At 46.6% G+C, this 27,074-nt stretch overlaps 1 protein-coding gene across 3 annotated transcripts in view; it reads right to left on the minus strand.

Moving 5' to 3' along the window:
* Positions 1-27,074, minus strand: part of ACTN2 (actinin alpha 2) — a 71,667-nt gene that overhangs the window by 17,779 nt on the left and 26,814 nt on the right. Inside the window, exons 2-12 of one of the 3 annotated variants that reach the window (XM_042961193.1) lie at positions 25,076-25,190; positions 24,031-24,150; positions 23,152-23,238; positions 19,287-19,374; positions 17,452-17,530; positions 13,535-13,616; positions 10,392-10,477; positions 7,420-7,512; positions 5,427-5,657; positions 2,545-2,692; positions 657-807 (exon numbers count right to left, since the gene is read on the minus strand). In XM_042961193.1, coding sequence (XP_042817127.1) covers positions 657-807; positions 2,545-2,692; positions 5,427-5,657; positions 7,420-7,512; positions 10,392-10,477; positions 13,535-13,616; positions 17,452-17,530; positions 19,287-19,374; positions 23,152-23,238; positions 24,031-24,150; positions 25,076-25,190 — 1,280 coding nt within the window. Of the gene's footprint in view, positions 1-656; positions 808-2,544; positions 2,693-5,426; positions 5,658-7,419; positions 7,513-9,166; positions 9,253-10,391; positions 10,478-13,534; positions 13,617-17,451; positions 17,531-19,286; positions 19,375-23,151; positions 23,239-24,030; positions 24,151-25,075; positions 25,191-27,074 lie in introns of those variants that run through there. The other 2 variants (XM_042961191.1, XM_042961192.1) reach the window with 2 other exon arrangements.

Consider the following 27,074-nt stretch of genomic DNA (forward strand, 5'->3'; position numbering starts at 1 on the left):
CTAAGACTTCTTTAAAGACCCTCCCCCCCTCGGGGCACCTGGGTGGCTCAGTCGGTTAAGTGTCTGACTCTTGACTTCAGCTCAGGTCATGATCTCATGGTCAATGAGTTCAAGCCCCATATGGGGGCTCTGTGCTGACAGTGGGGAGCCCGCTTGGGATTCTCTCTCTTTCTCCCCCTCTCTCTGCCCCTCACCCACTTACACTGTCTCTGTCTTTCTGAAAATAAACTTAAAAAAAAAAAAATTAAAACCCAAAAAGGCTTAGAAAGACTACAGGAAGGGGCCTCCCCCAGAGGGCGGCCACAGACAGACGCTGCACCCGGGAGCAAGTGGGCCTCGAGACTTAAATCAGGCTGGGTCCCTCCCATAAAACAGAAAGCAGGGAAATGAGAAAGCACGTATGTGTCGACAAAGAAAAAGCGGGGCCATCATGTCTCCTCCTCCGAGGTAAGGCAGGGCCTCCAGCTTCGTTGCCCCTAAACTGAGCACCAGGAAGGAAGGGAGGGCCAGCCTCACCCGCCCTGGCCGCCCCCCGGGGGAAGAAGCTGTTGGTGGAACCCTCCCAGCGCGCCCCCGGCCCCGGCGCCAGCGGAGCGGCACCGCTGCACGCGAGCAGCGCGCCTACGCACAGCACGCACAGCACGCACAGCACGTACTTGAGCTCCTGCGCGATGGCCGCTATCTGCTCCACCCGGTCCTGGTGCGCCGCCAGGTCGCTCTCGAACGCCTCGTGTTTCCGCAGCATGGCCCGGACCTCGGTCAGCGTGGCCGACTCGTAGTCCTTCTGCAGCAAGATCTGCTCTTTGCCTGCAAAGGTTGCATAAGGGGATATGACTACTCTGATGTCACGCATCGGCTTCCTTGCACCTGCAAAGTTCTCGGCGATCCTTAGGACTCCAAAGAACCAAGAGAAGGACCGAGAATGACGGGACTGAAGACACAGAGGTGATGTTTCAATCGGTTTCCAGGCTGTAGCTGTGCTAATGCTGCTGCCCGAGCCCCTCTGTGTTCTAAAAGCTCATGTCTACACATAGAGAGGGGAAGCATGTGGAGTCCACACTAACAGGTCCACATTCTCCATAACCCTGAGTAACAAGTAACTGATTGTGCATCGTGACGCTCGGTTAAGTTAGCGATGATTAGCGCGCAAGCGTTACCTGGGATAGTTGGACACACTCGTACTCTACTGGCCCACCCTCGGGTTCAACCTTGACCCCACTTCTTTATGCTTAAGAGCCTCATTTTCTCTGGTTAAATATAACCTGTGGTTTCCTTCCTAATAGTATGAGAAGCTTTTCTCTTTGAACCTCCACCTATTTCCCCACAAGTATTTCTTAAGTCAAGCAACTGCTGCGGTTATAACCGGACCCACATTTATTCCCCAGTTGATGACCTTTAAGAATTTAATTCCAGGGGCGCCTGGGTGGCTCAGTCAATTAAGCATCCGACTCCTGGTTTCAGCTCAGGTCATGATCTTGCAGTGTCATGAGTTCGAGCCCCCCACATCGGGCTCTGTGCCGACAGCACAGAGCCTGCTTGGGATTCTCTCTCTCCCTCTCTCTGTGCCCCTTCTCCACGCACGCTGTCTCTGTCTCTCTCAAAATAAATAAATAAGGCAAAAACTTTTTAACAAATTTAATTCTATACAGCTACAAACGGAAAGCAAATGTTCATATATTTAACGGTGACAACATAGCACTTACTAGGCGCCAGATACCGATTTAAATACTTTATAATGTGGACTCATTAAATCGTCATTAAATCAAAGGCCTGTGTTGGAGGTATCATTGCCCTTCCACTTTGAAGAGGACACTGAGGCACTGATAGGTCGGGAGCTCATCCAAAGCTCACAGCTGGGAAGTGTCTGAGCTGGGACTCCCACCTCCCTGCCTCCAGGCCCACGCCTCCAACCACCGTGCTGTGCGACATCAACCGTCAAACAACACTAAAGCAAAAGGAACCAAAGGGTGAGGGGAACCTCCCTGACCTTTCTCCAAACAGATTATGGGGAGAAGGTTTTGTTCCTCTACCTCAGCAAAATTATGATCATGGTGTCATGGCTGTGGAAAGATTTGCAAGGGCTGAAAATAGATGAATCCAGTGAAATCAGGAAGCTAAGACTATAGAAAACGATCCCTGGCATTCCTCCTTCCAAGCAGATCTTCTAAATGGGAAATTATGTTGCTTTGTGGCAGGAGCCAGTATCTGGGCCAGGGCTGTCTGACCGACAGGGAATAAACAGATACTTATGGATCAAACAGAAAGAAAGTGGGGGAAGACAGAAGGAGGCCAGGACTTACATAAGGAAGCGTGGGAAGAATGCATTTTTGAGTGCCATTTTGTGAAAAAGTACATTATCTGCTCAACTAGAAAATACGCCTTCACGCCCACCTCCCGAAGAAATTTAGTACTGGGACAGCAGGGTGGGGCGAGGTGAGGACACCTGCCCACAGGGTCACTGGCATTAGGGACAGGGTTAGCAGAGACCGCACAGTGTGGCCCTGTCCGGTGTTGACAAACCCAACCCCAGGCTAGTGTACTTGCCATAAGCCCACGTTTCGTGCGTCGAAGCCTTCTGCTTGAACTTCTCCGCCAGGTGCTCCACGCGTTCCAGCCTCCGAATCTCGTTGAGGAGCCATTCCTCGTAGCCCTTCTCCGCCTGCTCCAGCCTCTGCCAGGCGCCGGCGATATCCTGGGGGCATTCGAGGATGAAAACGCAGGTTACGTTCTGGGCTCCTCTATAAAATCCCCTCTGCTACGAGTCTGACAGCGTTTTCTTCTCCTTGCTACCCGCCCTCCCTATCCCCAAATAACTAACTGTTCAACTGCTTTGGCTTTTCAACGTCTTCGTTCTCCCCAGGGCCTTTTACAACCCATATGGTTGTTCGTATCAGCCAGTAAATGCCCGACACTCGTCCAGATGTGGACAGAGGCTTACAGGGCTTGAATTTTCTGGCTAGAAAAACATGAAGCTGCGGGGTGACTCGATTCAAATTGACTACTACTCAGTGACTGTGCTCCATCAGCCAGCCAGCCACCAACAATCATTTCCTGGACAACACACACGTGCCGGGCACTAGGGAGAAACTTTTGTACAAGAGTAAGCGACACCTGTGAAGTTCCCTGCCCCAAGTAGCTTTCGTGATTGTCGGGAAGGAAAGAATAAGTGAGTGCAGTTAACCCTTGAACAACAACACAGGAGCACCGACCTCCTGCACAGGTGAAAACCAACGGATAAACTTCGACTTCCCCAAAACTTAACCAACAATAGCCTACTGTTGACCAAAGGCCTATTGGTAACATCAATGGCTGATTAACACATATTTTGTATGTCATATGGGTTATATACCATATTCTTACCATAGAGCACACTAAAGAAAATGTTATAAGAAAATCAAAAGGAGGGACACCTGGGTGGCTCCGTCGGTTAGGCTTCCGACTTTGGCTCAGGTAAAGATCTCATGGTTCGTGAGTTCAAGCCCCATGTAGGGCTCGGTGTCGACAGCTCAGAACTTGGAGCCTGCTTCAGATTTTGTGTCTCCTGCTCTCTCTTCCCTCCCCCACTTGTGTGTGCTCTCTTTCTCTCTCTCTCTCAAAAATAAACATTAAAAAAAAGAAAAAAATCAAAAAGAAACTACATTTACAGTACTGTCCTGTATTTACTAGAAAAAAAATCCATGTGATCGGTTTGGTTCAAACTTGTGTTGTTCAAGGGACAACTATAATTAAACAAGTGATCGGCTGTGAGGTAAAAAACAAAATGGGGTCGAGTGATGCTGAGAGACTAGTGGGGGGGGGCGGTGTTCCTTCAGGTAGGTCACTTGGAGAAGACACATCCAAGGAGGTGGCATTTTAGCCAAGACCTCAATGACAGAAAAAGCCAGTCACATGAAGAGGTGGGAGTCAGCACTGATGCCTGAAGCGGGGATGGCCCTGTGTGCAGGGAACAGCACCAAGGGCACGTGACACAACATGGAGTGGGGATCAGCTGGGTGGGAAGGGAGTCAGATCACATGGGATCCTATAATCTAGGCTTATATATTATATAATATAATCTGGACCTTAGTCCAGATAATAATATAATATATATAACATAATCTGGACCTTAGTTGAAATATTCTAGGAAGTCACTGGAGGGTTTTAAGTAGAGACACATCCTGGTTTACATTCTGAAAAGAGCCCAGCAGCTGCTGTGCCGAAAGTGAATGTTAGGGGCCAGGGAGAGGAGGACCACGGGGGGCCCTAGAAGGGAGAGAGGTGGCTTAGCAGACAGCATGGCTGTGCAGGCCAGGGCACAGACAAGATACAATCTGGAATCTGGATCAGAGCCGGTGGGACTGCTGAACAACTGCCTGCGAGAAGGTGACAGACAGGAAGAGTCCAGGATGAGGCCAGGGTTTGGGGCATCAGTAACTCGGGGGGTCGTGATGCCATCTGCTAAGACAGCATGCCACAGAGGGGCTCGGGGACAGGTCAGCTTTGAAAATGCTCTGAGACGTCCACGTGGGTACGTGAACCTGGATGTCGGGGAGGAATCAAAGCTCGAGATGGACAGCTTGGGAGGCAACGGCGTTCAGGTGCTGAGGGGGAGATCGCGTGGGAGTACGGAGGTGGAGAAGAGCGTCAGCCCCACCCCCGAGAGATGTCCTCCCATGGACTCCGGGGCAGGGGGCAGGAGGCGGCCAAGCTCTGAGCCGAGCCCTGGATGGAGTGGGAAGGAAACAGGGCGGAAAGAGTGTCGAGGAGGAGGTGTGGTTAATGGGGTCAAAGCAGCAGAGAGTATGAAAATAAAAGTGACAACCAGAATGTCACCACGGATGCCGCTGAGCTGCACAGGAACGGTCTCAGGAGGGGACACGCCAGGTGGCCGCGTGGTGAAGGGCAGAAGGAGTAAAGAAGCAGCGAGGAGGTGAGAAGGGCTGCCACTGACAGCTCCCTCTGGATTGCCTGCTGCGAGGGGAGCCGAGGGTAGGCCTGGGCCACAGGGAGGCAGCGAAGGCGGTGGCGTCTGGGATTTTCCAGTCCCCCGTGTGCTGGTGTGAGTGAGTCAGCGGAGCCGGGAAGCCAAGGTGCAGGGAGGGATACGCATGTAGCACCAGCCCCGGGAAGGTGCCCGGGTCGTAAGAACAGGGAAGAGAGGGAACGAGATGTAGATGCTAGGAGGCCTGGGAAGACAAGACCAGGTCGCAGGAGGGCAGGGAGGGGAGGAGGGCGGTAGAGGCTGCTCTTGGCAAGGCCCCGCACCCGGAGCAGTGAGGGGTAGAGACCTGCATGCTGGTGAGGAGGAGACATCTGGAAGGAAGGGGTTACGGGGCCAAAGTTGTATCTGGTAGCTGCAAGGACTGGAGAAGTCAAGGCGGCCTTGTGGGCGGCCCATCAGAGAACAGGCTCCCTGAACAAAAGGGGGAACCCGGCCCGGCACTCACCGACACCATCTTGCCCTCGGAGGGCATGAAGGCGGGCCGGTTGCTGATCCGAAGCTTGGTCTGCAGCGTGTTGAAGTTGATCTCCAGCTGGCACTTCTCCTGCACCTTGGGCGGCTTGTGCTTGCGCCGATAGTCCCGGAAGTCCTCCAGCTTCTGCTGCATGGCATGCATGGCCTTCTCAGGGGTCCGGTTCTCCAGCCAGGGGATCGTGCGACGAATCCATTCCAACAGCTGCTCCCAAAACACAGAAACGCTGCTGAAAACACCAGCAAACTGCCCCCCGTTAAAAAACAAAACCAAAACCAAAAACAACAAAACCAAAAAAACAGAAGCACCTAACAATTGGCACGGATTCACCTAACGTTCCTAAAATTACAGAGTATGAATACAGTGACTCCTGACCGAGAGGAGAAAATAAAACGGCACCCCAATGCACAGTGGCATGAATGAAAACTTCGATGTCCCTCCCACCATGGCCACTGGCAATCACCCCAACGATGCCACACACAGGTCGGAAACTTAGAGTCAGCACGAGTCATGTTTTCACAAAAATGGGACATTAACAGGAAATTCGGGGACCGGACATTAGCAGACAAATGCTGGATGGAGCTTTCAAATGAAAAACAAAAACCTGACAGGGTGAAATGGAAAATCAGCAAAGACTTGGGTTTGGCTTAAAAATGTAACTCTCTTTTAAACAAGCTCAAATCTAATGAAGCTATTCACCAGAGAAATGTACTGTCAATCTGGGACCGACTCCCCACCAATGTATATTTTGATTTGTTATCTAGCTTTCAAGGAAATCCACATAGTCGAAGTGAAAATGGTAGTGAATTTCTAAGGATGAAATTATATACCCCCTTCTCTTAAATTGCTGACAAGCTGAAAGGCCACTAATAATTTGCATTTATTACTCAGAAAATGACAGCAGGTGAGAATGAAAGCTAGTTAAAACGGTGATACACCGGCAGTCTAAGGGTCTGAGGAGGATAAACAAAGGACCAGGGGAGAAAAGGAAGGATGTAATTGCTGAGGAGTATCTGTCCTTTGATCCTGGTGGTGCCTGAAGTGGGCTGCTGGGGTTAAACACTGCTGACAAACTGAATTTTCCCATCGCGGCAGGATGGAAATAGAAACTCGGCACCATCCGGCGGGATTACCATGAACACTCCTTTGGAAGACTGCTTCCCAGGATCCCGACACTTTTGCCAGGACGGACCACGTATCAGCTAAATTCAGTCAGAGCGAAAATTATTTGGTCTGCGATAATGCGTCACTGTCACGGAGATCAAGCCAGAGGGGTACGAGGCCGTGCACGGCACTCAGCCCATCCCTTGTATGGGAGAAGCCATGTCGCGGCAGGACGAGGCTGTGCAAGTTGCTACTTCGGCCAAAATCAGAACAGAAAGAAGAACGATGTGGAAAGTGCTTTTGTAACCGAGAATCTGGCTGAAGAGCTGCAGGAGGCATCATGGAAACTCATGTGCAAGCACGTTGGATGGAGGGCCCTGTCTCCCCCACATTTCCCTCTAGGTTTTCATAGACAACACAAGGCTGAGCCTCGTCTCACAACAGTTCCTATGATGCTCGGTCACTGTGCAGAGCAGGGCTTCTGAATAACACAGGGTACCCTATGTGAGGTCAGTAACCAATGAAGCAGGGAGAAAAAACAAGTAATGCAAGTGAGTCGTCTGGGGGCGTCCGACCCTGGGGGCGCAGAGCTGAGAATGGCATCACACACCCCCCCTTCTTAAAACACACAAACGACCTCTATGCCTCGGGGTGGCTGGGAAGCCCATCAGGATTGCTTTTGGGCCAGTAAGTAGGTTGTTACGAGACGAACCACCTCTGAGATCGAGTGTAGCTCCCTACTTTTGATTCCATCTGAGATGAAAAATGCAAAGAAAGGCAACACTGACGGTCGGGGTTCACCCTCCGTGCCTCACCCTCTGGGTGGGAATGGACAGGACTGCCGGTCACCCGCTTCCTTTACCTCACTTGCTAGCCTCTCATATTCTTCCATCAGCCTCTCATTCTCTTGATTCACAGCAAGAACCTTACATATCCTGTTAGCTGCTGTCTCGGCCTGTAAAACACAATAGGTAAACAGGACAGCTCTGTGACAGGGAGGCGCATGCACAGAACAGAGCGTGAGAGGGCAGGAGAGGGGATGAGGAGATGGCGTGCTGTAAACAGTGCAGATTCAAAGTTAGGGTGGAGTAAGGCTGAGGGTATGGCTGTTCAACACTATGGATCGTTTCACACCTTTTGTTACACAGACTTACACGGCAGGCTGAATGTACTGTGGGGAGTAACGGGGAGATACCATTAGTCTAAAACAGAAGCTTCGTAAAACAGCAAGCAAGTTAGTGACGGAAATAAATGGGTCAAGGAAGCCAAATTCTCCCATCCCTGAATGTCCACCCGAGTACTCTACTGACCTCCTGACAGTGGGGTGAGAACTCTCTAAATACCATCAGCCTTTGGAAATCAAAGCAAAAAATAACTGGCTCCTGAATATATATTGGCATTGCACCGAATTAACAGAAGACCTCTTGTCCTAAAATAAATATGTGGATCTTGCTAGGTGGGATCCTTCCACAGAGCGAGATTTGTTTAACGTACAGGAGAAGTGGTTGAGGTGTACATAATTCTCGGCCATCACTTTGTGGAGGGGCACTTGGGCCAGGAGTGGCAAAGTGCCCCGAACCACGACCATGTGATGAATCAAGAAGAGCCAAGTTGCCCCCCCGGCCCCCCAACCTGTCCCGAAGCCTTGCCTCTAAAGCCCGCCATAGGGCCCATCTGCAGTTAGCATCATGTGCTGGTGACAGTCATAAAGAAATCACAGAAAACAATACTATGTTGTCACCCCAATCCATCGGTTTTTCTCCAAGCAGAGACAGGTGAAGGGGCAAGAGACAGGTGCATATGGAGGTAGCTGAGGGACCATCACCCACAACGTGTGTCTTAAGAAATGTGGATTTTTCTGAGGTTTTAACCTTACTATCCTTTTGCTATTTCAATTAAGATTAGTCTTGAAGGATGTCAGAACCAATCACTGAGCAGTGAAGGCAGTCTCTAGGCAGAGGAGAATAAGGGACACCAGCAAGGTGCTCGTCTCTCCTCAACAAATGTCCCCTTCACTGTTCAATGAACGTGGCGCCATTTTCAAGGCACCTGTTTTTTCCTAAAGCACAAATGTTTCCCACAATTTACTAATGAAATAAAAGCAGGAGCTTAGAAGGAAGGAAAGATAGGAGCGCCTGGGTAGGTCAGTCGGTTAAGCGTCTGACTTCGGCTCAGGTTGTGATCTCACGGTCCGTGGGTTCGAGCCGTGCATCAGGCTCTGTGCTGACAGCTGGGAGCCTGGAGCCTGCTTCAGATTCTGTGTCTCCCTCTCTGTCTGCCCCTCCCTCAGCTTGCACTCTGTCTCTGTCTCTCAAAATTGAATAAACGATAAAAAAAAAATTTTTTTTAAAAAAGGAGGAAAGATAAAAAAAATTAAAAAAAAACCTTCAGGAACTGTCTAAAGTTAAAGCTATTACCAAAAACAATTCCCAGTTTGGAACTTGCCATATTAGGTCATTACAGAACACTTAGAAGGATTCCAGGGTAAGATGTAAAGCGTACAAATGCACGCCCAGGTAGGCGCACGCGCATACACACACACACGCACACACACACACACAACTAAAACCGATGCAGAACAGCAGCCCAGATCGACACGTGTTGAATACCTGCTCCGCGCCCGCAAACGCATGGTAGAAGCAGGAAACGTATGTCATGATAGCTCTTTCATCGGGCTTGGGAGTGTTCACAATGTCTGAAGGGAGGGAAAAAATAACACAGAGAACAAACACACACACAGATGAAGAGTAGAAACCAGGGTGAACAAAGGGAAGAACAAATTGGTTTACACTGATCCATTTTCTGTGTGTTTCTCGGGCCCACAGTGCCGGCGCTCAGGAAGGCTCTCCAGCCCTGACGTGGTTTGTGAACAGAACGACTTGGACCGGCATAGCTTTAAAACAATCCAACGGAGGGCCTTTCTTCCTCCCCTGCCCCGTGATGAGCTTGTAAAAGTACAGCTGAGGCATTAACTGGGGGGGGGACTGGGTGCTGCACCTCAGGGCTTGCTATCACTTCCTAATGACGTGGGAGGCCCACGTCCGCTCATCTTTTGACCACATCGGGTCATCTGCCGCTTTTGCTCTGAGCGACGCACGTGACCTCGCAAGATGCTGTGAATCCGGGCAGCGCTCCGAGGCCCCATCTCTCCTGCCACCTTCCCACCCCACCTTTGTAACTGCTGGCTTTCTGGATCCTGTAAGGAGGATGTTCACCGGAGAGGGCATGGCTTTTAATGCCTTCTGCGCGTACTTACCTTGCCATTTACAGAAATCACCATGGGTAACAAAACATCTAAAGAGAAGGATATACACGGCTTGTACTTATTGTGACTCGTGCTACCGTTTGCATTAGCTGCCGAAATAACCAACAGGAAGAGAGAAAACAGAACCGTGTGAACACACATCCTTTCTTCCTTCACCTTGGCAACACCATTTTTTTTTTTTTTTCCTGAATTGCTTTTTACCTGTAAACTCCGTTCCGTCACTGGACAAAACGAAGTTGAAGAAAAAAAAAAAAAAGATACCTTGTAATTCCCTAAGAGTGAAAACCTAGTCATTGGGTTTTCAGAGGGTATTAATAGAAAGGATGCGGGGGGTTGTGTAACAGTATGGAATCTTCTGGAAAACAAACACGAACAGCATACTACTGCATGGACAGAAAGGAAGTTGCAAAGAAAACTAGACTGAAAAAGACAAATGACTGCCTTCTCAGAACCAGACAGGTCTCCTTACTCAGAGGAGAGGGGGAAAGAGAAAAATGATTGGGAAAAAAAACAAAAATTAAGACACAGAAGGTGAAGGGTGAGTGGCGACTCATGTTTTACATCCTCACCTTCTGTGCACCAGCAAAAGCATGATAGTAACAGGAAACATAAGTCATTATGGCTCTCTCATCGGGTCTGGCAGTGTATACTAAATCTGTGTGGAGAAAAGAAGGTTAACTACTCGGATGTTCTAGTACCCACAGGCTTTGCCAAGTGCGGCCTCAGAGAAGCCAAAGCAATGAATCTTCCCCCCTCACCCCCACACACTTATGTTGTCAAAACTTTGGCTCTAATCAAAGAAGTCGTTACTCTCTGTATACTTCTGAGAATTGCCAAAGAGAAGAACACGGCTAGTGCAGAAGACCCCTAGACTGGCAAGGAAGTCACATCCACAGCCGGAATCAGAACGCCAGGATTCCACAGAATGCACACAACGGCACATTCCCAGAGACTCTCTACCGCGGTACGCAAGGAGGGCCCCATGGTCAACCAAGATCCACACAGAACATACGCACCCACGAATCGAAGCCTGGTGCTCACCTTAAGGAAAGGTTTGTTGAGGAAAATAGGGAAACAACTTCCAGAATGTTTTAAAAGCAGGGAAGACGGGTAAGATCAGAAAAGTTTCCCCAGTGTTTATTACAGGTAACCTGTTCATGGGAGAGAGACCCAAGTAGCCACTGGAAAATCCCCACATACGGTCCGGAGACCAACACAAATGACAGGAAGTGAGGTCAGCAGCAGCAGGCGGGAAGGCAAGCCTTCACCAGAGGGGTGGACGTTCTGAGAGGAGGTGGCCAGCACGTGCTGTGGCCAAAACAGGGACATGCTAATACAGTGCTGTGGTGATGAGAAGTCTGAGTGCAGGTAGCAAGGACAAAGGGTCGGTCACATAGCCCGGGACCTGTTGGGCAGTCATATCACAACATGCCCCACACTCAAGGCAGTCAAGTTCACGACACTGCCAGAAGATTCCTGTGAGAAATTACAAACAAAATAATATAGTATGTAAGCCTTTTTCTGAACCATTTGAAAGGAAAAGAAAAGAAAAGGCATAGACTAAGATGTGTCACAAGGGAAGAGGAAATGAAGGCGTACCAGGACATCTCACTGGCCTGGAAGGATACATAGGAGGGATACACGCTCAGACCAGGGCTCAGAAACTAAGGGGGAAAACCTACTGACTAAGAAGCATGTCAGCATGCCAGAGGAATAATGATGGTGACCCTGAACTCACCCTCAACTGCAGTGTATTAAGGAGGCATTAATTAGCTAAGTGTCTCCTGTTTTTTCCTCCCTTTAGTATTCTAGCTATTAACTCAAGTGGGTAAACTCTGGGTAGTTATTTACTCTATGGAAAGGTCCAAGGAGATATCGCACAAATGTAAACTTGGCTTAGAGAGGACAGACAGACAAAAAGGAAAAGCAACTGTTCTCCATTGCTACTTCATTATTTTATTACTTTCTCTCTCTAAAGAGCTTTTGAAAACCGTACACAGATTCGGAGGAGTATATTCAAGTGTTAACACCCAATAATGTGGGTGTTTGATAAAATGATTAAATTAAAGGGCGCCTGGGTAGCTCAGTCGGCTGAGCATCTGACTCTTGATTTTGGCTCAGGTCATGATCTTGAGGTTCGTGAGATTGAGCCCTGTGTCAGGCTCTGCACTGAGCATGGAACCTGCTTGAGATTCTCTCTCTCTCTTTCTCTCTCTCTCTCTCTCTCCTTCCCATTCACGCACACACACACTCTTTCTCTCTAAATGAATAAACATTTCTTTAAATGCTCAAATAAGTGGGTAAAATTAGAACCCTACTTCAAAGATCAGTGTTTTGAGTTGCACTGTGTCCCTCAAAAAGATATGCTGAAGTCCTAACTCCCGCCCCCAGTACCTGAGAATGTGACCTTGTTTGTAAGTAGACCTTCACTAATATACTCAAGTTAAGATGAGGTCATGCTGGGGTAGGGAAGATCCTTAACCCAATATGACTGGTGTCCTTATAAGAAGAGGGAAAGAGATGGAGAGACAGACAGGGACAGAAGGTGGTCATGTAAGGACAAAGTCAGAGGTTGGAGTGATGGATGATACCATAAGCCAAGGAATGCCTGGGGCTTCTTGAAGCTGGAAGAGGAAGGAAGAAACCTCTTCTCCAGATTTTGCAAGAAGCACGAGGCTGCCGACAGCTCGATTCCAGACTCATAGCCTACAGAACCATGAAAGAATACATTTGCGTTGTTTCAAGCCACCTAGTTTATAATTCAAAATGCAATCGCCAAAAATAAGGAGGATCAGAAGATTGACAATTGCCTCTAATCAAGTTCTTTGCTTTCCCCCAACCATGTCAGTTAGGGGAAGAAATGGACCATCAGGGAAGAATAGTATCAACAACAAACATAGTAATAGAAGTTCCTTGAGGGTAGGACCCTGCCTTCCACACCTCGTGATCTCCTGTAGGACCTAGCAGGGTCCTGCACACAGTGGGCACTCGATACACGTCTGTTGAGTGAGAAGAGAATCGCAAACAAGTGAATTGAATGGATGGTCTCCACATATCTGTCCTTTCAATGGTGTGCCGTAGGTACAACGCACACAAATTCATCACATGCAGAGAGCACAGAAGTTACTGGAAACCAGTCCCCAGAATGAATGGTGCTCAGCTGAAAAATGCTGAGAAAGTTAGCTTCTTTCAGATCTAACTAAATGTAATCTAGACCCAAAATGAAACGTGGAAGCTTGAGAGGCACACTGATGGCTGAACATTCAGTATTGTGTATTTCGATTCTGTAACTTCTTCTGGCTGGAAGGATTTTTTTTCCCTTGTGAAGTCCTGACACTTCACAAGATTTCTTTGCTAAACTTGTCTCCGTTGTTAAGAGAAATAACGATGTGTTGTTACAAAAATAAAAATCACAAAGCAAATCACAAAGCAAAGCATTCCGCCTTTTCTTTGCCAAAGCTGAACCTTTTATCAAATTATTTTCACTATAGTTTTGCTACGTGGTTTTGAGCAGGATTTTTAAAAAGAATTCAAGAGCCAGGTACAAGGAAAATTCCCTTAACCCTCCTGTGGCCAAGGACAGAAACTTCCTCGGATTCTTAAGTACTCCGGATGTAACTTGGCTATAAAGTTTTACAAACCCCCACACGTGGCCATAGCATGCACAGTCCATGGATTTTATACGAGTCGGTAAACACAATTTTCCTCTTACCTTCAGCATCCAGCATTTTGGGAATATCCAGGTGTTTCTCTGCAATTTCCATGGCCAGGTTAATATTTCCTATTGGGTCATCCTGTGTGAAACACAGCATAGCCAGTTTTTGAAAGTATCTTTTGGACAGGGGTTACGAGTAATGTTTTTTACATACCTTACTTTTCAGAGGAGACTCTCTCATGCCCACCACATAACCATGAGAGTGTAAGTAATATTCCTTCTTATCTTTTCCCAATCCCTCAAAACATTTAGAGAAAAACCAAAAGTGATGCGAAAGCCACACGAGCCATGCACACTGCAAATCATAAGATGTGAGCCAAATGAAGAGGCCAACTGCTTTGTAGACAGAAAAGTTGACAGATATTCTCTCCTGGACCGGAAAAAGCCTGAAGACCTCCAAGCTTATTTTCAACTCTACTGATAACAACATTTAAATGATTCCAGAAGAAATCACGAAACGTACATTTTCCAGATCTGGAGGGGCATCAATGGAGAATGTCTAACACCTTTGTTTTAGATGTAAGAAAGCTGAGGGGTAAAGAGGACAAAACATGGTAGCCGGTGAAATATCTGGATCCCTAAAGAATCAAGGGTGGCTACCCTTGAGCAAGACGGCTACCAAGATGGCTACCAAGAGCAAAAATTATGCTTCTAGGGGCACCTGGGTGGCCTAGTCGCTTAAGTGTCCTACTTCGGCTCAGGTCATGAGCTCATGGTCCGTGGGTTGGAGCTCCGTGTTGGGCTCTGTGCTGACAGCTCAGAGCCTGGAGCCTGCTTTGGATTCTTTGTCTCCCTCTCTCTCTGCCCCCCTCCCCCACTCATGCTCTTTGTGCCTCGAAATAAATAACCAAAATAAACAGACATTAAAACATTTGAAAAAAAAAGTATGCTTCTGGGAAGCTAAAGACTAAAATTATGAAAATTGTGAAGAAATTTTTGTTCTTAAGATTACATTTACCTTCACAGTAAGATTGGTTAAATTATGTGTGTGTGTGTGTGTGCGTGTGTGTGTGTGTGTTAATTTATAACATAACAAAATAAATTTAACCAGAGGTGTATATCCAAAACATAGAAAAATTTAAAGACTTATTTAACCCTTCTTGTTTTGATCCACTTAAGAGATTATTAGGAACCTTAAATGGGATGGGGGTAGGTAAGATAGAAAATCAAACTGAAAAGTAGTGTTAGTCCTGGGATCGCTTGAATGAATTTTAACATCAAAGCCATTTAAATATTTTAGAAACTGCGATGGTTTACAGGAGCAGAATGAGTTTCATATGCTGAAGTGGTTTTAGAAGGGCAGCCTTCAAAACCACATTCACAAGGCTCAGCAAAGAAACCCAAGTAAGCTTCCTGGCCCCACAGAGTATACATTTCAGGCAAAACATTTTTTCCAGTAAATGTTTTAACAAAGCATATCATCATTTCATTAAAAGCAGCCTTATCATCAAGTGAGTCTTACCTGTGTATTTTATGCATCTATTTATAAAGCCAAATCGCTGAGTAAAAGTATCTTTCTTTTTGTTTTAAACACGTAAGAAAAATTTCAGTATTAAAAATAGAATAATGGGGCGCCTTGGTGGCTCAGCCATTAACCACCTGACATCAGCTCAGGTCCTGATCTCACAGTTCGTGAGATCAAGTCATACATCCTGTAAGCCCCACTTCTCTCTCTGCCCCTCACTCACTTGCACACTCTCTCTCTTTCGCTCTCAAAAAAATTACAACAATGATTCTGCGACTCTGTGAAAACTACCTCATTTATACTGTGATTGAGAGAGAGAAAATGTGGCAGTTAAGTATTTTCTTGGCTCAGCTACTGGCCGTGTGACCTTGGGCAGATTTCTGAATTCCATTACTTCCTTCATCTATAAAACTGGGATAATAACAGTACCTACTTCATCAGTGCATTATATTTTACTGTGCATTGTACTGAATGATTATGCATGTATATGTAACATACACAAAATAATACATATACACAATATACGTATTAGTACATGTATGAATATATGTACGTGTGATATCTATGCATGTGCAACCTACATATTAATACATACGTATGTGTATAATAAATATACGTATTTATTTATAACCGACTCTAATCTAGAGCTGTGTAAGTAGTAACTGCTACTGTTAATTGCTATCATTTTTCACTCATCAGACATGGCAAATTACCACAGGTCTGTGGACCATTGGTAATAAAAATCGACCACCGTAAACTGCTAATGAAACTCGTTCGATCTAGAACAATCTCTTCATTTTGCAAACAAGATAGAGATTCACTGAAAAAAATACACACTATCTCCAAGTCTGAAACTTTTCAAAATAACTCCAGAATAAGAGAATGTGTTTGAAAAGCTGAGGCGCTCAGGCAACCTTCCGTTACGGTACAAGTAAATTTCTCAGGAGTAGCTCACTGTCATCGGAGACAGGCCGGGAGGGAGGCAGTGAGCAGGTGACAGCTAAAAAGGTGCCAGGGGCACCTGAGCGGCTCAGTCAGTTAAGTGTCGGACTCCGGCTCAGGTCATGATCTCACGGTCCGTGACTTTAAGCCCCACATCGGGCTCTGTGCTGGCAGCTCGGAGCCTAGACCCTACTTCGGACTCTGTGTCTCCCTCTCTCTCTGCCCCTCCCCTGCAGGCGCCCTCTTTCTCTCAAAAATAAACAACCATTAGGGACACCTAGGTGGCTCAGTCGGTTAAGCGTCCGACTTCAGCTCAGGTCATGATCTCGCGGTCTGTGAGTTCAAGCCCCGCATCGGGCTCTGTGCTGACCGCTCAGAGCCTGGAGCCTGTTTTGGATTCTGTGTCTCCCTCTCTCTGCCCCTCCCCCGTTCATGCTCTGTCTCTCTGTGTCTCAAAAATAAATAAATGTTAAAAAAAAATTTTTTTTAAACAAACAACAACAAAAACAACCATTAAAATAATAATAATTGCAAAAAAGTAATAAGAAGGTGGCAAAAGCCAGGACACTCTTCCCATGACCGTGCGCACCACACAGGTGAGGGCAGCATGCAGCAGCAACAGTTCCACAGCAAAACACGTGACTCAACAGGAAGGCCACGAAGCACACCAGCAACCGGGAGGAACTGGGCCGTTACCATCGCTTGGGGGAACATCTTCAGGGCAGGCAACGCCTCTAGCCCTCGATCTTCACATGTCGTTAAGTCTAGGGCAGCAGGACTACCTAACTGCAAGGTTTAGAAGGGGCCTGGCATTCTTTTCTCCGTCACAGATTCACGCTTTTAAACCACTGTTAAAGAAAGGATTCTGACGCTAATGGAAACTTAAGCGAACTGAAGCTTAAGCTTAAACAGAGAATTAAAATTTCCTCAGCTGAAGTTTCTAAAGAGAGCAAAACTGAACGACAGAAACCCTTTTCCGAGGCTACGGCTGATACCTTCTGTCAATGGCAAGATGATTATGGAAGGTCCCTTGTGTGAGAAATTAATCAATTCTGAGTGAGAATGCCTGCAGCTCAACCCTGCAGGAAAGGTAAAGGGAATTTGAAAGGAAGGCGTAGGGAATTTGACCCTTTCTTTACCCCAAACCATAGATGTTTCTCTTCTCATATTTACAATCTGGGAGCGTACAATCTCTGAGACACATCTCTAGAAACCTTCAGAGTAAATCAAGCCAAATGGACGAACATATCTTAATTTGGGCCAAAAGGCTGATGTGGCTCTGGGTCTTGTCCCATCTTCATTATTTAATATTGATAATTAGTTAATCGCTAATAAAAGGATTTTCCTGGCTCCCCTTCCCACTTGCACTACGTGCAAGGCTAGCTGGGGACACGATGCCGGTGGCAGCCTGGGTGTTCGTGTGAGTTCAGTGCTGATGTGCTCATTTCAGGACAACATGCTGAGGGGCAGGGCGGGGGGACGCTGCATGCCAGGTCCCCAGAATGACCTTGTTAAGCTTTGAGTAGTCAATGAGGTCGGGCCGGTGTCTGTGGATGAGCGCACAGAGTCCAAGGCCGTCTTTCCAGCTGCACGATGGTCAGGAAGAACAGGAACACGTGTTAATGGAGAAAAAGCAGCAGCAAGGGTCTGCCCTGGGTCAGATGGAGCCCCGAAATTTGGGACGCATGGCCCCTAACGCCCTTCTGTCTGACTTAATGCACCAAAGGCCCCATGTACCTCCCTCCCTACCCAACCCAGTATACTGTGGTCCCTTCCTTGAACACCAGTCTTCTTTCTGGGGTGTTTCTAGCGTCCTCGGTTCTTCTTCATTTACAGCTTCGGGCCCAGGACTCTTCCCCGTCCCGCCAGCCCACTCTGGTTCTGGGCTGGGAGACCCGGCAGTGACGAGAAGGAAGACGCCCCTCTACTGTGTCTTGCTCTCCTCCCGGTTCAGTGCCCTCCATCCTAAACCCCTCCTCCCTCTCTCCTCCAAGTCTCCCGTGTGGATCCAAGTGCCAGGCTCTACCCAATAAACACACACGAGGACATCTACCCCGAAACGTCCACGACATACTTCTCTCCAAGATTCTTAGTATACTTGAAAAGTCACCATGAGCTCCCAGGTACTCCCATGTCTTTCCTCATAAGGTTCTTTACATGTTTTTAAAAAGGCAAAGACAAGCGAGCACCTGAGGGACTTAGCAAGGAGGGCCTGGGCTTCCGGTCTGATTCCCCAGAGACACCTGCGCTAACCGTTCTTCAGACGACCTAGGGCTGTGAGCCTCCCAGCGATGACCAGGGGTTCACTGAGGGCTGGGAGCTGGAGTTCTGTTCCTCCAGGGAAGGAAGGGGAGGCAGGGCAGGAGGAAAGCCCCAGGGGCAACACAGCTGAAGTTGCCTGGGCCAATCTTGGGCCCAAGGAGGAAAGCAAGAAGGTCAATGAGAAGCAAGTCTGGAACTGGTTGACTTCTATGCTGGCAGAAGGTCTCAGCCCTTGGTGGCTCCTCATGCCCTCCAGACTGCGTGTTACAGGGACAGGAAGTCCTCTTTCCCACCTCTGCCCCTCAAGGCTCGGTGCCTGACACTTGGTAGACACTCTACTGATACTTGTCTCCCCAGCAGAACCTCCCCGATTTTCCCCTGTGGCTCATCCTCACCCTTCATTTCTCTGATTACCCACAGTGGCTGGGGACTCGTTTATATTCATAGGTAACCCACGGTATAAAGGGCGACAATACAGACAGCTCGTCTACCCACAGATAGCAATGACAGAAGACCTGCATGAGGTAGAATACTGAAGCACGTGAAAAACCGTGCTCTCGAATGGCATTTAGCTTTCATTTATCCAGGTTCCTGTCATTCTGCAAATGTGAGTGTTCTACTTCTCTCGAATCCCAGCATACGAAGTTGGCCGATGAAGCGTCTTTCCCCGTCGTACACAGGGAGGCATCGGTGTGCAGACGATCCATTGTGGGAACACGCATTTTGCCTCCGAGGCCTTCTCACCGAGAAGCCCCGCCTTCTACCTCCTCCCAACACCAGGTGAAGGCAACGGTGAGGTGCAGTCCTACACCCCCAAACTGTGAAGCCCCATTCAGGTGCTGCAAGGTATTCACTTATCAATACCAAGCTGTTCTACCAGCGCCTCAAGCCTTAATCAGACACCCCCACCCACCCCCAGAGAGATCTTAAGCATTAGAGATTCTACGGCCTCGGTTCCTCTATATACATAAAACATGGCTCAGACAGGAGCAGGAAGACACCAGTATAAGGAACCACTGTCTTCCCTGCCATCTAAGGATCCCAGTAAGAATGTAAGAACCCAGGGCCCTGGCTGCTTACCTGGTGTGGAAGTTCTGAATGTTCACATTTCTATAAGGAGCGGTTTTCCTTTGACACCAAAGCAGGAGACCTTCTTTGGCAGAGGTTTCTGTAATGACAGCCAGGAAAAAGTGTCCGCGTGGAAATACTCACTACTTAATGCACCCAACTCCCAGTCACTTTCTAAAAGGAGACGTCCTGGGGGGGCCAACCATCAAACACATCCTCTCTTCCCGTGGTCTCTGTAGAAGGGCGGGAGCCAGAACCCTGTGCCCAGGGACTGCCTTGTGATGACACTTAAGAGACTTGCGGAGGAGGGGCACCTGGGTGGCTCAGTCAGTCAAGCATCTGGCTCTTGATTTTTGGCTCAAGTCATGATCTCACGGTTCATGAGTTCGAGCCCTGCGTTGGACTCCATGCTGACAGCGTGGGGCCTGCTTGGGATTCTCTCTCCCTCTCTGCCCCTCCCTCATTCCCTCTCTCAAAATAAATACAATAAACTTCAAACAATAAAAAGAGAGACCTGAAAAGGACAATGCAGGAGCAACTGCCAGTTATGATACCATAAGTATCAAACAACCAGACTTCAGGGATTTGGGCAATTTACCATTTTTAAAGGAAACTTTAAAATCTGTGTGTAGTTTATGACTTCACTAACCTGTCATTCAATTCACTTACCATTTGGAATCCTGGGTAAATGGAATTCACTAGAGGCCACAGTGTCTCAGATTTACTCCCTTACCCAGTGATTGTTATAATACTGAAAGGCTTTCATTAGTGCATTTCAGGTTTGGCCACCTGAGTTCTGACCAAGTGGAAACGACACCACCCCCGTGTGGTAGCCATGAAGGTGTGCGGCTCCGATGTCCTGCTGCTGGGAGCACAGGGCAGCTCACAGAGGTCCCAGGTGGCACTCTGAATCCACCCTTCACTCCCCAGAGGCCGTACTTCCTCAGCTGCTCCAGCCAAAGACTGAGCGAGGGAGGGGCCCTAGAACTGGGCCATCCTGTGCATGTGGGGCTCCTCTAAGAGCAACTGAGGCATAAGGGCTCCCCGCCAGCCTGTGAACAGACCTAAGGACCACATTGCAGGTAAGACTTTTCTCCCCCAAGCCTTCCCTTCCCTTCTCCAGCATGGGTGTTGGCCAAGCGCACTGGCCATTTCCTGTTCTTCACAGGCATTCCCCTCCACCCCCCCTCCCCCAAATCTCCTGCATGTCTGTTCTGGACTGAATGTTTCTATCCCCCTAAAATTCTGATGTTAAAGCCCTGACCTTATTTAGATAGGGAGCCTTTGGGAGGCAATTAGGGTTAGATAAGGTCATGAGGGTGAGGCTCCCATGATGGGATTAGCACCCTTATAAGAAGAGATACAGGACATAGCAAGACGGTGGTCACCTACAAGCCAAAATGAAGGTCCTTATCAAAAACTGACCACAGTGGCACCCTCATCTTGGACTTCTAGCTTCCACAACCATGAGAAAATAAAGTTCTGCTGTTCAAGCCACTCAGTCTATGGTGTTTTTGGGCAGACTAAGACAGCATCTAATACCCACCTGGCACTTGCTTCTTGGAGAACCCAAAGTTACATATATCCAAACAGTTCCTCAAACCCGCTCCTAAAATCTAGGATTCTGTCTGTATTTAAGTGTTAACAGTTTAGAAAACCCCTGTAAACACATGGACTCTTGACTAACTCTGGAACTTGGCCTCCCATTTCAGTTAGAGCTTGAAGTTTATTTTTTTTTAATATCAAAATAAGTATTCCGTAATTATTTATTTAAATTATCCATTCTAGTTCTGACTTCCTTTTGACCTATAACCCAGTTTAAATAAACACACTCCCAAAATTTCATGTGCTATGGAATAACTTGAATGATTCCTGTTCACATCTCTTCTCTAGAAAATTCTTGTTTGGAAAAGCAACTGAAAGTTCTAAGACCTCATTCAAATATTAATTGGTACAGATGCTGAAGGATGAAACTCCCTATCTAGTGGTCCTGGCCAATAGAACTAAAAAGAAAAAGTACGTCAGGAGGAAATAACGTACTGTACATTACAAAGTTTAAATGAAACAGGCTAGCAAGGCAAACAGAGGTAAAGTAGATGAATAAAATCTCACAACTGCTATGGAAATTTAAATTTGCCAGTCACTGGGGCACCTGGGTGGCTTAGTCGGTTAAGTATCCGACTTCAGCTCAGGTTATGATCTCACAGCTCAGAGACTGGAGCCTGCTTCGGATTCTGTGTCTCTGTCTCTCGTTGCCCCTCCCCTGCTCATGTGCCGTCTCTCTCTTAAAAACAAACAAGCATTAAAAAAGTAAAAGAAAATAAAAATAAATAAAAATAGGGGCACCTGGGTGGCTCAGTCAGTTAAGTGTCTGACTCTTGATTTCAGCTCAGGTCACAATCTCCTAGTTAGATGAAGTCCCACACTGGGCTCTGCACTGAGCATGCAGCCTGCTTGGGACTGACTCACTCACTCTCTCTCTCTCTCTCTCTCTCTCTCTCTCACTCTCTCTCTATTCTTCCCCTGCTCACACACTCTCTCTCTCAAAATAAGTAAACATTTTTAAAATAGTAAAACCAAAAAATTCATATTTGTTCTTTAAGGTGGGTTTAACCGTTTAAATATCTATATCTGGAAGTACATAAAATTGGTAAAGTTATTACGAGTTACCGCCTCTTAATACAGTGAGAACTTTTAAGAAGCATTTTGTTATTTTCGCCGGAATGAAAGAAATGTGCTTGAATAAAAGTACATTTATAGAAGTTTTCAAATTCAGGCTGTTTATTAATTCAAGCTGGCTGTCATTTCTGAGCCTGAATTATTGAGATTTTAATACATCATATCTTACTTGGATTTTTAGATGACACAAGTGGGACTTCAGTGCCAGACGAGAATAATCTAAGTGGGTAAGAAACTCCTTAAGGGTAAATACCATAGGCTTCATGCCATCTGGTCCAGCAGTAGATAAATTAGTGGTTTTTTAGTGTTTATTGGTTGATTAGCAACTGACGTCATCTGAAAAACCAGCGTCAACAGGGACTCCATCCTGGGCAGAATTATAAACAACGCCCCCCTCACCATGCAGGTACCTGGTTACCTGTCAGGTGACAAATGACAGGATGCTGACTGGCTGGACAATTCACACCGCCTTATTTAAATATGTTCTGCGGCTATACATTTTGTGATGTGAAGCCTAAACAGGCCAACTTCTAATTTTGAGAATGTCAATTTGACACTTTTCAACAGTGCTGAATTCATCAAAATATTTAGGAGTACAGTGGGCGTAAAAGACTAAAGATTTTCATCTTCGGTGGAACGCCAAGGATTACGATTCTATTATAGTGACAGAACAGTTGTTGGGCCGAAAGATACAATAACAATAGAGATTTTGTTAACAGAAAGACAGAAAGAGGGACAGAAAGACAGAAACAGACAGTGAAAGGAGGAAGGGAGGAAGGGAGGAAGGGAGGGAAGGAGAGAGGGTGAATGAATGAACTCAGATTTCAACTGTTTTTTTGCACCTGAAAAAAAGTGTTTCAGCTTTAAGTCTTAACAGCACTGTTCTAGTTGTGAACCTACTAGTATAATAAGCAATTAGAAGCTCAAAAAAATGCTCATTTTAAAAAGCAACTTCTGTTCTGAACACGTGCTCATCTTTTCCCCAAATGACTCCACCCCCATGAATGAAACAGTATTGCTGGGGTCTTTTCCCATACAAATATAAAACCTGTGAAAACCCAACTCCCATATCTTTCCTTAAATCATGTAAATGGCACTTCCAGTTTAAAAGCCCTATTCAAATTTGACTTTACGAACTCAATTTACACAATCACTCCAAGTATCTTATTACCATCAGATCTTCAACCACGTCTCTTACCTTCAACTGAAATATCCTGAATAGCAAAGCGAAGGATGATGGTCCAGATCATACCCAGCGTCATTTTCACGTTGCCATCCACAATTTCTTTAGGTGAGAAAACACAACAACAAATTAGCGTCATGATAACATAACCGGTGCATAAACTTCTATAACTTGTACGCTCCCCCTAAGCTTTGACTTCCGAGCTATCGGAAACTACATCCATACGCAGAAAGACCAGTTGATGTTTTTGTAAGTGTGGCAGCGTGTCTAGTTATAAATACAGTATTCATAACCAAATGTCTCTAGATTAAATGAATTCTGAGTTAATCATAAGCACAAATCTTGCGAATGCATAATCACCAAAAACAACCCAAGAGTTTCCAAAGTGTAAAGACTAGATGGGCTAGGGTTCTAAGTCATCAGATACACAGAACACAGGCTGTTCTTCAGACCCCGATCCTTCCAGTGGTCCCCAGGTGGCAGGTTCACAGGATTCAGTTGTGTAAACTAAGAAGCAGGGGCGTCTCAGCTCCTACCAAACTCTCCAGGGTTCCCAATATCCCAGAGAATGAAGAGGTCACTTTCCTCCTATTAATTAGTTCTTTTTAAGAGTGACTGGGAAGGTTAAGGTCTTTCTCATGCCGATAATCGGTCTGAAGAAGACAGCATTATATTTGACTCTCGTCTTTATGCATAATCTCGGAGCCTGGTCTCCCATTCATGCTACCTTTCATTCTCATCTCTAGACACCAGAGCCTACCAGAGAGCCTGACGTGAAGCAGACACAAGCAACAGAAGGGAGGGAGGGAAGAATTCACCTGGCAGCAGGCACACCTGCCCCCCACTGTGAGATCAGTGTGGCAGCCAAGGTTATTCTTCTCACACCTCATTTACCTTCAGCCCCGATGGACACCAGTTTCACGCCTTTGCTGGCTATGTAATCCAAGGCTTTGTTGACATTAGCAATTTTGTGGAATCGCATTTTTCCTCGGTCAGGTTTCGGCAGCCTTTCCCCTGTCAGATGAAAAAAGAATAGCGTAGGCACAGAGAAGCTAATTCCTTGACGTGGAACAAAGATGCCAACATTCAGAGTCGGTGCTTCCTTAAATGGAAAGCACGGTATCGGACTATTTCTGATGGGTCTCTGGCTTCTGTAAATCACAGTGTAGAGGAACACAGACCAAAAAAACTTTCAAGACCAATGGACTGATGTGGAGCCATATGCTTTTCAGATCTGCCGGGAGACTCCAGTTTGGTCCCCATACGAGCCAACTTACAAAGGAGAACGGAGAAAAGCTGGTTGGTATCCTGGGAGCGTCTGGAGCCGCCGACTAGCTATTAGAGGAAGTCAGGAGAGCCTAGTCCAAATCACCGCGGTGGCTGCCAGGGCTGAGACACCTGATTATGAAGATATATGGATCGGGGCAGACTTGCCATCGCCCTCCCAGTCACACTTCTTCAAGGGTGATCCCTCCTCTCATCCAAACTCTAATCCAGCCAACTGAAATTCAGGGCAAAACACAACCCCTCTGGGATTTGAGCTCATGTTTTCCGAGTTACGCCAACACATACAGCGGCTGGCTGCATGAACGACAACATTTGGGAGATGCGCTAGCTGGGCTAAGAGTAGAGAGGGCAGCTTGGCGGGTAGTCACATAAACGTCACTTTTTTTCTTTTATTTTGTTTCGAGGTGGGTGGTACAAACATGATTCTAATTAGTCAGTTTTAAGCAGAATTTACTCCTTTTTCAGGGCAGAAAAAGAAGTCCAGGCAGACTGCTCTTTGGAAAGGTTTTCTTTGCTAATAATACCATGTTCTTGCCCAGCCAGGTTCAAAGGGAATTTCTGATACAGTCATCTCTAACTAGACGCATATCTAGCGCTCACACGCGGATGCACGGGATTCGGGTAGGACGGCTATGCAATATCCAGGACCAACCTGAGATGACTTCCAAAAGCAGCATGAGTTTAAGGCCATTCCTGAAGTCCTCCTCGATGTTCTCAATCTGGGTGCCAGCTTTCCTTAGGTGGGAATTACACCAGGCCGTGAAGGTCTGCAACGAGAACCAGACACTGCTGGGCACAGACCCATCAGCGGTCAGCCCCCCTCCATGCAGACAACACTTGACATCGTATGCACTCTGGGAGTCTAAGAAGCTGGAACTCCTCTGGGGAGAATTTGGTGGAAAGAATGACTTGAAAGACTAAAGTAAGATTTTGTTAGTTTCCCCTTTAGGGACAAAAGAAAATCATTTATTTGATATGCCAGCCTGAGGAATTTGTGCCTTCTGTTTAAAACGGTACCACATTCAGGGCTGCCAGCGTGGCTCAGCTGGTTAAGCATCCGACTTCAGCTCAGGTCATGATCTCACGGTTGGTCAGTTCGAGCCCTGTGTCGGGCTCTGTGCTGACAGCTCAGAGCCTGGAGCCTGCTTCAGATTCTGTGTCTCCCTCTCTCTCTCTGCCTCTTCCCTGCTCACTCTGTCTCTTTCTCAAAAATAAACATAGAAAAAAAAAACAAAACAGGTACCATGATCAGGGGCATTGGGGTGGCTCAGGAGGATGAGCATCCGACTCTTAATCTCAGCTCAGATCATGATCTCACATTTTATGGGATCGAACCCTGTGTCTGGCTCTACACTGACAGCATGGAACCTGCCTGGGATTTTCTCTCTCTCTCTCTGCCCCTCTCCCACTTGTGCTCTTTCTCTCAAAATAAATGGACTTTAAAAAAAGGTACCATGTTCACACCTATGCCTTCCGAAAACCTCTTACTTTGTAGGAAATACAGACTACATTAGAGTGTGCTTATTCCCTGCATACAACAAAAATAAGCTTGCTTGCAGAACGGATGAATAAATAATGTTTCAGGAATGTTCATAATGTCTTACTTTAGAGCAGAGGGTGGGCGGTATTGTGTCGCAGAAAGGAGAAGAGAGGAGGGGACCCATAACCACTAATTACCTACATCTAGTTTATCCTGAATGCACAACAATGTTAAGCCAGTAACTAAATTAATTAAACAGATTTGCAGTAGAGTCAGTCATTAAAAATAATGATAACAGTAATAGTAAGAATAACTTCCTACTGGCTGGCATATTTCAGGCCCTGAGCTAGACCCTGCATTTCAAAGACCATTAGATACAGCCTAGTCAGGTTAACAAATTACAAAGACAATCTTCAGTGGAAAGATGGACTATATATGAAGTGACATCCAAAGTCATTCTGTTTATTTTTCAAGCCGCATTTAACTTGGCTTCCACTTGTGCACGATTTCCTGCCAAAACCATTTTAGAAGTGCTTCTGGCAGCTGCTGGCTAAGAATGCAAACTGTCCCCTTGTCTCACAACAGCTGTGGGGCTCAAGAACAAAATGCCCGGCACGTTACTCTGTGGGGAGACACGCAGATAGGGTCTGTGTTCTAGATGAAAAAATGAATACCTAAAAAATAAACAGCTTTCATGCAACGCCACAAAAAGACATAGTTTCCATAAAAATGATTTTCCTGAGTAATAAAGAAGATTTAAAAATCTGATTGTCACTTTTTTCAACAAATATGTGATGGCATTAAGTTCAAGGGCAAAAATGTAGGCGTTTTCTTGGACTTAGAAGAATTCATTTTACTCGGAGAGCCTACAGTAATAATGAGGTCTCCCAAAACACATCTAAACTTTAGTCAGCTTTAAACAGAAGAACAACTTGAAAACATATACTCTAGATCTATCCCCAGTCGATGGGGCAGCCACTAGCCATGTGTAGCTATTTAAGTGTGAATTAATAAAAATCAAAGGAAATTAAAATTTTAGTTCCTCAGTTGCACAAGCCACTTCTCTCTTATTTTTTAAAACAGAATTTATTGTCAAGTTAGCTAACATACAGTGTATACAGTGTGCTCTTGGTTACTAATCTTTGACAAAGCAGGAAAGAGTATCCAATAG

Source organism: Panthera tigris, chromosome D2, assembly GCF_018350195.1.
Source record: "Panthera tigris isolate Pti1 chromosome D2, P.tigris_Pti1_mat1.1, whole genome shotgun sequence".
Lineage (NCBI taxonomy): Eukaryota > Metazoa > Chordata > Mammalia > Carnivora > Felidae > Panthera > Panthera tigris.